Source organism: Argiope bruennichi, chromosome 9 (assembly GCF_947563725.1).
Source record: "Argiope bruennichi chromosome 9, qqArgBrue1.1, whole genome shotgun sequence".
Lineage (NCBI taxonomy): Eukaryota > Metazoa > Arthropoda > Arachnida > Araneae > Araneidae > Argiope > Argiope bruennichi.
In genome coordinates, this window is record NC_079159.1 from 19,572,960 (window position 1) to 19,585,317 (window position 12,358).

The 12,358-nt window shown below is 26.0% G+C and overlaps 2 protein-coding genes across 2 annotated transcripts; both read left to right on the plus strand.

Annotated features, from left to right (window-relative positions):
• The first annotated feature begins 864 nt into the window (after nucleotides 1-864).
• LOC129984893 (glycine-rich protein-like) lies at nucleotides 865-3,639 on the plus strand. Its single transcript, XM_056094848.1, has 3 exons — nucleotides 865-901; nucleotides 2,327-2,377; nucleotides 3,343-3,639. Exons 2-3 carry the CDS (start codon nucleotides 2,327-2,329, stop codon nucleotides 3,637-3,639), a joined length of 348 nt encoding a protein of 115 aa, XP_055950823.1. The 5' UTR covers nucleotides 865-901.
• Nucleotides 3,640-8,433: 4,794 nt separating this feature from the next.
• On the plus strand, nucleotides 8,434-11,729 carry LOC129983627 (shematrin-like protein 2). Its single transcript, XM_056093163.1, has 3 exons — nucleotides 8,434-8,470; nucleotides 10,101-10,151; nucleotides 11,309-11,729. The coding sequence occupies exons 2-3, from the start codon at nucleotides 10,101-10,103 to the stop codon at nucleotides 11,603-11,605; spliced, it is 348 nt and encodes a 115-aa protein (XP_055949138.1). The 5' UTR covers nucleotides 8,434-8,470; the 3' UTR covers nucleotides 11,606-11,729.
• Nucleotides 11,730-12,358: the final 629 nt, after the last annotated feature.

Genomic DNA, 12,358 nt, shown 5'->3' on the forward strand with positions numbered 1-12,358 from the left:
AGTGTTTGCGCAGTTTGGACAGGTCAAATGTTTCTCATTTAACACAAAGGAAAAATGTTTTGTTATAATGAAAAAAAGAGATTTGATTTTATGCTCAATTTTGATTTTATCTGAATATATACAATTTAACAGAGTAGCAGCTGGATAAAATAAGTGCTTTAAGCCAAATAAATCTCTTACAATTTCTCTACAAGAAATTTCATTATTAACTATAATTTTTTTAGAAATCTAGAATAAACAAAAAATATACGAAAATCATTTTTGATAACGAAATTTTAAGACGTTTCTTTATAACAACTAAATTAGATTGAAATTTATCAAGACTGTTGCAAACTTTCCATAAATATCATTTACATTTTAATAATAAATTATTAATGTTTTTTTGCTGCATGTTTTGCTTGAAAGGGTAGGATTTCACAAGAAAATTATCTAAATTGCATTGCATTCAAAGAAACAGGTTTAAATATTTAGAAAAACGTTTAGTGCATAATGTATATACAAATTTTGTATTTGAGTTTAAACAGCGTTGTTATACAACGTTATTCATGACATACTTTGTATCTGTTTCTAATATCGATGCTTTCAGATGTCAAAAGAGATATAAATAAAATATCTTAACTTTTAAATTGTATTATCTTGTATGCAAAACACACTTTTCTGTCAAATTTAATCATTTTTTATTTCAAGTGCAAATTATTTTAATCTGTAATAAACATCTGTCTTCAACTCATTTCTGACATCATGATTACGAATTTAAATTTCTAATATTTAGATATTTGATTGCGTCAAAATACTTTTCAACGCCTCAGTGACACTTATGAGTATAAAAAGACAAGCTCAAAGCGTGAAGCTTCAGTTTGAAAGCTCGCTTCAGCTGCAAAACACCATAAATTAATTAAAGGTGAGTGATTTATTATTTTTTTTTCTAATTTCTCTGATAATGAAGAAGTACGAGTTTCTATGAATTTTTAACAAAAAAATGCCTTATCATTTTCAAATTCGGCATTTTCAAAGATATTTGAGAAACAGAAATTTATAGTTCCTGGTAAATGACGATCCTGGATAAAAATTTACAATTTTCTTTCTGATTATTTTTAAAATATAATTTTTAGTGGTGTAATTTCGATTATTTTTTTAATCTAAAAATACTTAATTCGTTTCAAACAACAATTGTTAAAAACAGATGGAGTTCTTTTCATACAGCTTTCATTAAAAATCTAATGGAATGCAGTTTCGGTATCCCAATGTTATGTTTGAAAAACAGAAATTTATAGTTCTTAATAAAATTGCAATATTGGATAAAAATTACAATTTTCTTACTAGTCGTTTCTTAAAATGCAATTTTTAGAGTTTCTCAGGTTTGAAATGCCTTATTTATTTCGACTTTCTTATATAAGAGCATGCAAAAAAGATAGTGCATTATAAATAGAAAATTCATCACCAACTTTTTAGTTATGTCTTCGTTTGAAATCTTCTATATTCCTGAAAAAAGCCTTTAATTAATTATTTTTTCTATTAATTCTATGATTTAAATAATTAAATAGCTATCAGATAAATGAAATTCATTATGTATTTCAAAAAAATGTTCCATAATGCACTTAAAATTAAAATGTCTTAAAGTATTCTATATTTTTACAGTACTTAAAGGAATATTAAAGGTGTATTACCTTCTCAAATATAGGTTAAATTATGAGAAAAAAAACCCGTGGAACCTGTTTATTGAATATATTTTGATGGTTTCTTACTGAATAATTTACGGATTATTTTTGTCTAAGCTCTTATATATGCTATTAACAGAAATACTAAATTAGAATTTTGTTTACTGTAAATTTCTACTGCAAAATGCTTTTAAATATAATGTGATAATATTAATGAATCAGTTTTTAATAAAAGATGCTATATTCTACACTTTCTTTGAAAAATTGCAGATTTGTTGGAAATGGGAATTTTTTTTAATTCTATTTATTTATATGGCCCTAAAATTTTATTCTCTTTACTTCAATGCTCATGCAATATGTTTCAGGCACCTAAAATTACAAATCGGTAAAAAGTGATACATTTGTAATTAAAAGGCATTTATAAGCCGCTCCGAAACTAAGAATAAAAAATTTTAGATTTTGATGAAATAAAGCATTCTAATTTTTTTAACATCTTTTTTCCAGTTCAGCTTTTATTTTAATATTGAAATCTATTTCTGTCAGATTTTTACCTTTGCATTTGTTGTTAATTTTTATACTTTTCTTCAATTATTAGACAAATTAAACATTTGTTCTATGTATTTAGTCGGATATAAAATGTTTCACATTTAATCTTTTCATGTTTTTAGATGTTTCGTCTTGCCGTCTTCGCTTGCATTGCTTTGTGTCTAGTACAAGGAGTGAGTATCTCTTTTCTAAAAATTTGGACAATCTGATAAACATATGTACCATTCCTTTAACTTCACTGTCTGAACTTTTGTGCCAATGAGTTTCAAAGATTTTTCTTATTTCCATCATAATATAAAATCTTTATTTTTCTGAGAGTAAAAAGTATAAATATTTATATTTAAAATGTCAGATATAAAATATTTCAATTGCATAGACCAACAAGTGAAATAAAATATTCTCACTCATGTCATATTATGGGTTTTGCATTTTTATGTTTTATGTAGTTTTTTACTGACTCATAATTTATCGCCTTTAGCTTCTTTCATTTTTACTTAGAATAACTTTATCAAAAAATGACAAAATAAAATATGCACATCCCTACCAAAATTCCTTAACACATTATCCTAAATTATTAAGGAATAAAAAGCTTATTTCCTTCGTTACGAAATAATCAGTCCATTTTCTTTCTTAGATTCGTTTTTATATACCAAGTTAAGATAAAACGATAATGTGTTTTGTTTGCATTATTACCGTTTTTTAACTTAAATAACTTTAACTTAAACTAAAGAGTTACCGTTTCATTATTGTTTAGATAATATACTGTTATCTAAAAGATAATGAAATCATTTGGATAACTGAATTAATACAGGATGATTTAACTAAATTATCACTAAAAATATAATGGTGTAACAAATTGACTAAAATAAGGCAACAAATATATTCATCGAAACACGTTGTTCTTGTGTCTTGATCCCAAATAATATCTATATGTAGTTTTATTTCGCAATTTCTATATGATTTTTTTCCACTTTTTTAGAAATTCATTTTTTTTCATTTTATTCTAATTGAATAAATTTCATAGCTACATTTTTCAGATTAACATCATAAAAATAATATAATTATTATGTTAGTTAATGCCTACCATAATTTAAATTAAAAGATGCTTTCCCAATATTAAATTAATCTTTATTTTCAGTCTTTTCTTCCTGCACAACCTTATGATTACGGATATGCCGTCAATAATCTCTTCAGCCACCAGCACAAACAAGAAGCCGGAAACGGCGTTGGAGGTGTAGTGGGAAGCTACGGTACCGTTGATGCTAGAGGAAACTTCCAATATAGGAATTATGCATCGGGTGCCGGATATCCCATCTACGGCTATGGATTAAATGGATACGGGCTCAGATACGATGGATATGGACTTCCATATGGGGCTTATGGAAATCTTGGCTATGGTTATGGAGGCGTATTGGGACACCCCACCTTGATTTAAGTTACGACCATCTCTGCTATGGAGTGGAGTTGATCCAATTATTATTAAATTTGAGAATGCTTCTCTAATAATCAATTATATTAATAAGCCAGTAACATTATAATATTTTTTCTCTTATGTTCTTAATTAAAAAATACTGTAACCTGTTGGTTAAATAGAAATTCATATATTTTATGAAAATTTTTCTTGCATAAATAAAATATGTACCAATAAACAATCTCAATGCATATGTATTTTGTTTTGGATTTATTATTTTACGTTTACTCTTTCATAAAAGTTTTCAATACTTACTCTAAAAGTGTATTATTACCTTATAAACACTGCTTTAATTGTTTGGCTTTTAATACTTGTAGTTTGTTTGTTTTTTTAACAGAACAACATTTATACCAACTTTAAAGCATTTATTATAGATGAAATAAAGATTGCAGAAACCATGTATGAATTTGTCTCTCTGACAAATTTTTGGGTTGAATTTTTGTTACTATTTTAATTTTTCTTCAATTGTTGAATTTAATTTTTTCAATTTTTTAATTTAATTTTTAATTTGACATTTTTATGGTGGGAGAACTAACTTTAACTTTACTTAACTAACATTTTTGGTGATGATTCTCTGATTATAAGTTTACAGAAGATAAATTTCTAAAAATTATCGAAATTCTTATTTTTACTGCATTATTGAAACAATCATCAGTAACTATATTAATTTGCCACAATTACATTAGAAGGACTCGTGAAATGCCAGAAAAAAGGATAAATAAATTCAATATTTAACTCAAGTCAAGTTTTAATTACAAAAGAGCATTTAGAACGATTTAAAAATATTCAAGATTTAATAATATTAACAAAGATTTAAAAAATAATAAGATTTAATAATAGACTTTTGAGATAAGTCATAATAACTTTTGAGATAAGTCACTTCATAATAATTTTTTTAATTTCTTTTAACCTTTATTATCTTTTATTATTTTTTATTATAACCTTTATATCGTTTATTAGTCACTATTGGTGACTAGTTTGTTTGCCAGGAATTTTGATTTCCTTAATTTCATTTAAGTAAATCTCTTTTACATAATTTGATATTCATCATTCCTTCAAAGAATTTTAAGAATCATATTCTGACGGATATTACACATTTTTTTTAATAATATTACATTATTCTTTTCATTTCGCCTAAACTATTACAAAGGAATCGAATCTTATTGCATCACAAGTCCCATTAAAATCTTAAGTATTTGGGTAATGGTCATATTCAATGCTTTTACTGTTAATATTTTTACTTTTATTAGTGACATTGTCTTTATCACTAATGTAACTTCAATTTGTATAAACTACATAGAGAGTAGACAGAATCTCTCATCGTTAGCTTTCAACAATGGAAAAGCATACATAATGTAATGTAATGAAAAAATGAAATATTTTAATAAAAATCACCAAAAGCATATTTTAAAATAAATATGCTTTTGAACTTTGCATTGCAATTAAAAAGGTATCATTTAAAAAACATTTTCATTTTAATCTTCAATTGCGTTAACATCAGTTTTGTGTTTAGTCATTTCGTATTATATGGAAATATAACAAATTCTCATTTAATTTTTGATTAATTCTAATAAAAATTTCATATAATAGCGAATATAGCTCAAGATGGATATTTTCATTCTCAAAAGTATATTTATACTAAATTTGATAGTTCTACGTCTTATGTTATGCAATTAGTTTATCTGACTTGAGAGGATTGAGAACACACGTCATTAAGTATTCGAAGTGAAAGAGAAAACGAATCAAATTTTATTGTAAAAATGAAATCTTTTAATAAATATCACGCAAAAAATATTTTACAATAAATGTTGGCATAAAAATGCATCGTATAAAAACACCTTCAATTTAATCTTGAATTTTTTGAAATCAGTATTATGTATGGTAATAACAAAATTGCAGGAAAGAATAAAATATTCTCTTTTAAATAACTGAAATTCTAATAAAAATTTCATATATTCGCCTCAAGATGGAAATGTTAATTCTCAAAGTATGTTTATACTAAATTTGGGGCATCTACTAAGTGTTTCGATTTTAGCGGTTTGTTATGCGCGAGGATAGAACCTGGGACCTTGTGGTTCACAGCCCAGTAACATGACCACGATACAAAAGAAATTGCTCGGGTATCGTAGCTGTTAACTGGCTTATAAGCTTTCACCACACGATCTTTAAATGTGAGAAGATTGACTTTGAAGACAAGTTGTTCTTCTCTATCTGGTTTGTTAGAGGATATAATCTAAATTGAAAGATATAGATTGGACTTGTACTGCATTCATATGTTAATGTGAATGGGCTTCATGTCCAACCTATTGATGAAGAAACTAGAAAATGAAAGTGATTCTTCGACATTAATTTTTTTTTCGATCATTTTAGAATTATAAAAGCAAAAGTTTTAATGCAAACTAATGTGAATATTTTTAATACAAATTCAAAAGATCGAAGAATTTCAAATTACTTTTAAATTCGAAATATAAACTTACATTAAGTCAAGTATTATTAAATAATTATTCAAACGTAATTTAGTGTTCCACTTAAGTTTTTCGCCAATGTGGCTTGCTAAATAAGCAAGCAGAGCAGTTTATCCCGCAATCCAATACACAGTTTTGTTAACCTTGTCAACCATCTCGAGTTTTGACTGATGATTTGGCATTGTTGGGGTACTTGGAGATGTATAAGAGCACTTTAAAGTATATTTCAGTCTGAAGAAATCGCTTTGAAAAGTTCAGCTTCCATATAATAACTATTAATTATATGACTAATGCGTTGTGAAAGAAAATCATATCGTGGGCACCAGGTACACTTCTATAGGAAATGTAAAATAAGTTTTTTCCCATGTCAACAGCCGAAATTCTCACTGAAAAACATCAAAACGGGATTCAAAATAAAACAAAGATAAATTATCCTTGATAAAGAAGCATTGAAATACTTTACTTTATTTATATAATTAGAAAATAGAAATATTGTTTCCCAGGACAATTAATCTGAAACAAGGGAATAAGAATTTATGCTCAGTGGATACTGAATGGATGTCAAGTCAAAACTCCTATATTTTGGCCTGATAATTAGATATAATTATAAAATTTAAATATTGTTGTCCAGGACAATTAATCTCAAACAAGGAAAGATGCTAAGTGGATACTCAATGGATGTCAGGTCAAAAATTCTCGATTTTGACGACGAATTAATCGAGTTTGTCAGCAAAGATAAATAATCTAAAAAATGCAAGTGTCAATCTCATATACTAGTTAAAACTATCTCTATTAAGAGACGAGATACAATTATCCTTCTCGATTATTCGATGCCCTGTTATTATGGTAATATAAAAGCAAGAAGAACGAGAGCTAAAGTGAGTCAATCCCGAAAATAATTTCTTTTTTCTCTCTCTCTCTCTCTCTCTCTCTCTCTCTCTCTCTCTCTCTCTCTCTCTCTCTTTCTAGAATACTCATCGCGATTCGAAAATTGTAGCTTTTAAAAGTTCTTCTGTTCGTTAGTTAAAGGTTTTTACACAATTCTTGTTATATATCAATAGGAATTTGAAGTTTAAGCATTATTCGCAAAGAAAGCCATTAAAAGTGAATTGCATAAAAAAAATTAGTTTCAAAATCTAGCAGTTATTATTGTTAAAAATCCAATTAATGTTAAAAGTGGATAATGAACAATTGAATATCATATACAGAACTTAAAAATGGAAAATATGAGCAATTATACCTTTTAGTGTGTGCGAAGTTTACCCTTAATTAGCCCCAACGAGGGAATTAATTGCAAAAGATAATATATCTATAAATCTCTAAGAAGAGAAAAATATTATACTCTCACAAATAAATAAGTTTGCAAAAATAAATTTAAAATTCTATCTTTAGAAATGTAATAGTATTTTGTGAAGTTTCGGATGATCAAATGTTTCTCACTTAATAGTGAGAAAAATTTTTTCATTATATTAAAATGCAAGAAATCTAATTTTATGTTTCCTTTCGATTCCTTCAGAATAGGTATAATTTAACATACTAGCAGCTGAATAAGATTAATGCTTTAAGAGAATTGTATCACTTAAAGCTTCCCTATAAGAAACTTCATTTTTCGTCAGAATTTTTTGGAAAATCTGGAATAAACATATCTAAGAAATTCTTTCATAATATCGAAATTTAAAAGCTTTTTTTTCGTGATAACTAACTTTGAGAAAGAGTTGTTGAAATTTATCAAATCTATTGCTAAATTTCTTTAAATATCGATTTAATCTTAATAGCAAATTTGTTAATATTTTTCTCTGTACGCATTTCTTGAAAATGTAGGACTTCACAATAAATTGCATTTTATTAAAAAAAACAAATTTAAAAAATTTGAAATTTAAAAAAGGATTTAGAAAAAAATTTAGTGAATGATTTATTTATAAATTATTCAGTTGATTTTTGAACCGCGTTGCTACGTAATCTCAATCATGAATGTTATTCGAATCTATTTGTAAGATCGATCATTTCAAATATCAAAAGAGATATAGATCACATATCTAATCGCAATAACTTTTAAATTGCATTATTTTGTATATTAAACACCTAATTTATTCATTTTTTTTCGCTTGTTCAAACTGCCATTTTTTTTAAATCTATAATAAACATTTTTCTTTGATTTATATCTGATATCGTGATTACAAATTTAAATTTTTGATATTTGAATATTTGATTTCATAAAAATGTTTTTCAACACCCGAGTGACACTTATGAGTATAAAAAAGCACAATAAAAGCACGAAGCTTCAGTTTGAAAGCTCGCATCAGCTGAAAAACACCATAAACTAATTCAAGGTGAGTGATTTGACTTTTTCTAATTTTTCTGATAGAGAAGAAGTAGGAACTTTGATTATTTTTTAACCCACAAATACCTCATTCTTTTCAAACAACCATTAAAAAAACAGATAGATTTCAGTGTTCAGTATTTCTAAAGCGGTATTTGAAGAAAAAATTATAATTCCCAGCAAAAATGCAATATTGAATAACCATTTACAATTTTCTTCCCGACATTTTCTTAAAAGGCAATTTTAGTGTTTCTCGTTTTCACAATATCTTATTTTTCTTTAATTTCTCATGCACAAAACATGCACGAAGACAGTATAATAAAGATCGGAAATTTCATCTCCAGTATTTTATATATCTCTTCGCTAAAAATAGTCCGCAATAAAAACATTTATATATTTATTTTCTATTTATTGTATAACTAAAAAAATTAAAAATCTAATTAAATTAGATAAATTAAAATCTAACAATTAGATAATTTTTTTTATTATGTGTAGTTAGAACTATAATGCACTCGAATCTTAAAATTTAAATGTCCTAAAATATTTTATATTCATATTGTGCGATAAAGCGTATTACATTTTAAACTAAGAGTAAAATTTTGAGAAGAAAAAAGCCTGAAGATTTTTTCAATGTATATTTAGAAGGTTTCTTAATCTCTAATTGTAGAGATTCACAATTTTCTTACTGGTCGTTTCTTTAAATGCAATTTTTAGTGTTTCTCAGATTTGCAATGCCTTATTTATTTCAACTTTCTTATATAAAAGCATGGAAAAAAGATAGTGTAATGTAAATATCAGAAATTTCATCTCCAGCTTTTAAGGTATCTCTTGGTTTTAAACCTTCTATTTTCAGCAAAAAAAGCCTTTATTTAATTTTTCCTATTAATTCTATGACTCAAATAATTAAATAGCTATTAGATAAATGAAATTCATTATGTGTAATTCAAAAAAAAAGTTCTATAATGCCCTTCAATCTTTAAATTAAAATGTCTTAAAGTATTCTATAATCTTAAAATACTTAAAGGAGTAATACATTCTCAAATATAGGTAAAATTATGAGAAAAAAAACCTCTGGAATTTTTATTGAATATATTTAGACGGTTTCTTACTGGCTAATTTACGGATTATTTTTGTCTAAGCTCTTGAAAATGCTATTAACAGAAATACTAAAATAGAATCTTGTTTACTGTAAATTTCTACTTCAAAATACCTTTAAATATAATATGATAATATTAATTAGTCAGTTTTTAATCAAAGGAACTATATTCGATATTTTTCTGAAAAATTACAAATCTGTTGAAAATCTGAATTTTTCTATTGTAATTGTTTACTTTGTCCTATAATTATACTCTCTTTCTTTGCTTTAATGATCATGCAGTCGTTTACAGGAACATAAAATTACAAATCAGTAATGAGTGGCTGATTTCTTATTAAAAGCCATTTGTAAGATGCTTCAAAACTAAAAAATTCTACATTTTAATAAAATAAAAACGCTTAAATTCATAAAAAAAAATTAACATGGAATTTTTTTAAATTTTTCATATTTTTTTAAATTATGAGATTAATAAGTAATTCAAATTATTGTTCGACACATTTTATCAGAATAAAATATTTCTCACTTAATTATTTTATGTTTTTAGATGTTTCGACTTGTCGTCTTCGCTTGCATTGCTTTGTCTCTAGCACAAGGAGTGAGTATCTCTATCTTTCCTAACATTATGTACATTCTAATAAACATAGGTACCACCTATTTATCTTAACTGTCTGAATTTTTGTCCTAAAGCGTGTCCTGCCCGATTTTGTAGCTTTTTCTTGCCTCCAACTTTAATATCAAACACATCAGTAAAAAAAAAAAAATCCACATTTTGAAAGATCTGCATACTGGTTCGATGGGGGGGTTTTTTATGTAAGAATTTTGTTTTTCATATAATAAACTGGTTTTTCATAGAGTCAAGTACAACGATACTACATTAACACTGCAGTGACTAGAAAATAAAGCAAACTGTAATAATCACTTAAGCCTTAATATGAGTTTTTTTTAAAGGTTTATAATATTGAAACCTTTATATTGATTCCTTCTTATTCAAGACTTGTTCCACAATTTTTACTTAGAAAAAATTTGATCTCAAAATAAGACAATTCATTATACATATACGGGACAAAAATTGCACAATATCAAAAATAGTGAGGAAAAAATTATTGATTTCATTTCACAGAAAATATTCTGTACATTTTTTGGTTAAATAAAATTCAAATAAAACAATAAAATCTTTTGCAACGTTTATTACATTTTTTTTGAACTTTTATATCAATTTATGCTATTAACTACACAATAATGAGATGAGTCTTGTAACGAAATTAGTGTAAGCTGGTGTAGCTAAATTATCTTTAAAAATGTAATTGATTAACAAGTTGACTAACAAAGGTGACAAGAATTTATATCGAAACATGTTGTTCCTGTATTCCGAATAATAATGTTTTATCTGTATATATATATATATATATATATATATATATATATATATATATATATATATATATATATATATATATATATATATATATATATATATATATATATATATGTATATATATATATATATATATATATATATATATATATATATATATATATATATATATATATATATATATATATATATATATATATATATATATATTTGGCTTTTTCACTTTGTAGAAATTTTTTCTTACACAAATCAAGTAAGATTAACTATGTTGAATGAAATTCATATCGCAAAAATAATATTATTTATGTATTCGTCAGTGATAAAACTATTTTACGTCGGATGAGGTTGTTCTTATATTAATGATTATTTATTTTCAGTCTTTCCTTCCTGCCCAACCTTATGATTACGGATATGCCGTCAGGGATCCTTTCAGCCACCAGTACAAGCAAGAAGCCGGAAACGGTGTTGGAGGTGTAGTGGGAAGCTACGGTTCCGTTGATGCTGGAGGAAATATTCAATATAGAAATTATGCATCGGGTGCCGGATATCCCATCTACGGCTATGGATTAAATGGATACGGGCTTAGATACGATGGATATGGACTTCCATACGGGGCTTATGGAAATCTTGGTTATGGCTATGGAGGCGCATTGGGATACCCTGCCTTGTTTTAAATGCTCTACGGAGTGCCTTGATCTGTTAATAAATAAATTAGACGTTTCTGCTCTCATAACAGAGGATTTTCAATAAGCCAGTAACATTTAAATATTTTAACTGAATTCTTAATCAAAAACATTGTAAAATATGGTCTAAATAGATATTCGATGATCTATTTCTTTCATGATTAAAATATGTACCAATAAACAATTTTTATGATTATGTGTTTTGTTTTGGATTTTATTATTTTTCTTTTCTCCTTTCATAATAGATGCCAGGATTTAATCTAAAAATATAGATTTAACTTATAAAAATGCTTTAAATGTTTGGTATTTAATAATACTATAATTTATTGTAAATCGAAGAGAATTCATGTCCGCTATAGAATAAAACATGGAATTTATTAAAGATGAAGTTATGATTGCAAAAACCATAAAATATTTTGTCTCTCGGAAGAAATTTAGGATTAATTTTTCTTTAATTTTGAATTTCAATTTTTTCAAATATTTAGTTTAATTTTTAAATTAAACACTTTTATTGCATGAGAAGTAACTTGTACTTTATTTTATTATCATTTTTGAAAACTGTACGATTTTAATAGTCTGAATATAGGGATGATTAGCTTCTAAAAATTCTTTAAATTCTTTTCTTTATGGCTTTTTTCGAAACAATCATGATTAAAGATCTGAAGTTGTCACAATTTTTCTAGAAGTATACCTGAAATGCCAAAATACCAGACAAGGCAATTCAATATTTAAGTGACGCTACGT

What these genes read in the sequence shown, in the direction of transcription:
- LOC129983627 (XM_056093163.1), top strand. Translation starts at nt 10,101, where the DNA reads ATGTTTCGACTTGTCGTCTTCGCTTGCATTGCTTTGTCTCTAGCACAA. An exon ending in CTTTGTCTCTAGCACAAGGA is followed by an intron (nt 10,152 to 11,308) that starts GTGAGTATCTCT and finishes ATTTATTTTCAG; the next exon opens with TCTTTCCTTCCTGCCCAACC.
- LOC129984893 (XM_056094848.1), top strand. Translation starts at nt 2,327, where the DNA reads ATGTTTCGTCTTGCCGTCTTCGCTTGCATTGCTTTGTGTCTAGTACAA. An exon ending in CTTTGTGTCTAGTACAAGGA is followed by an intron (nt 2,378 to 3,342) that starts GTGAGTATCTCT and finishes CTTTATTTTCAG; the next exon opens with TCTTTTCTTCCTGCACAACC.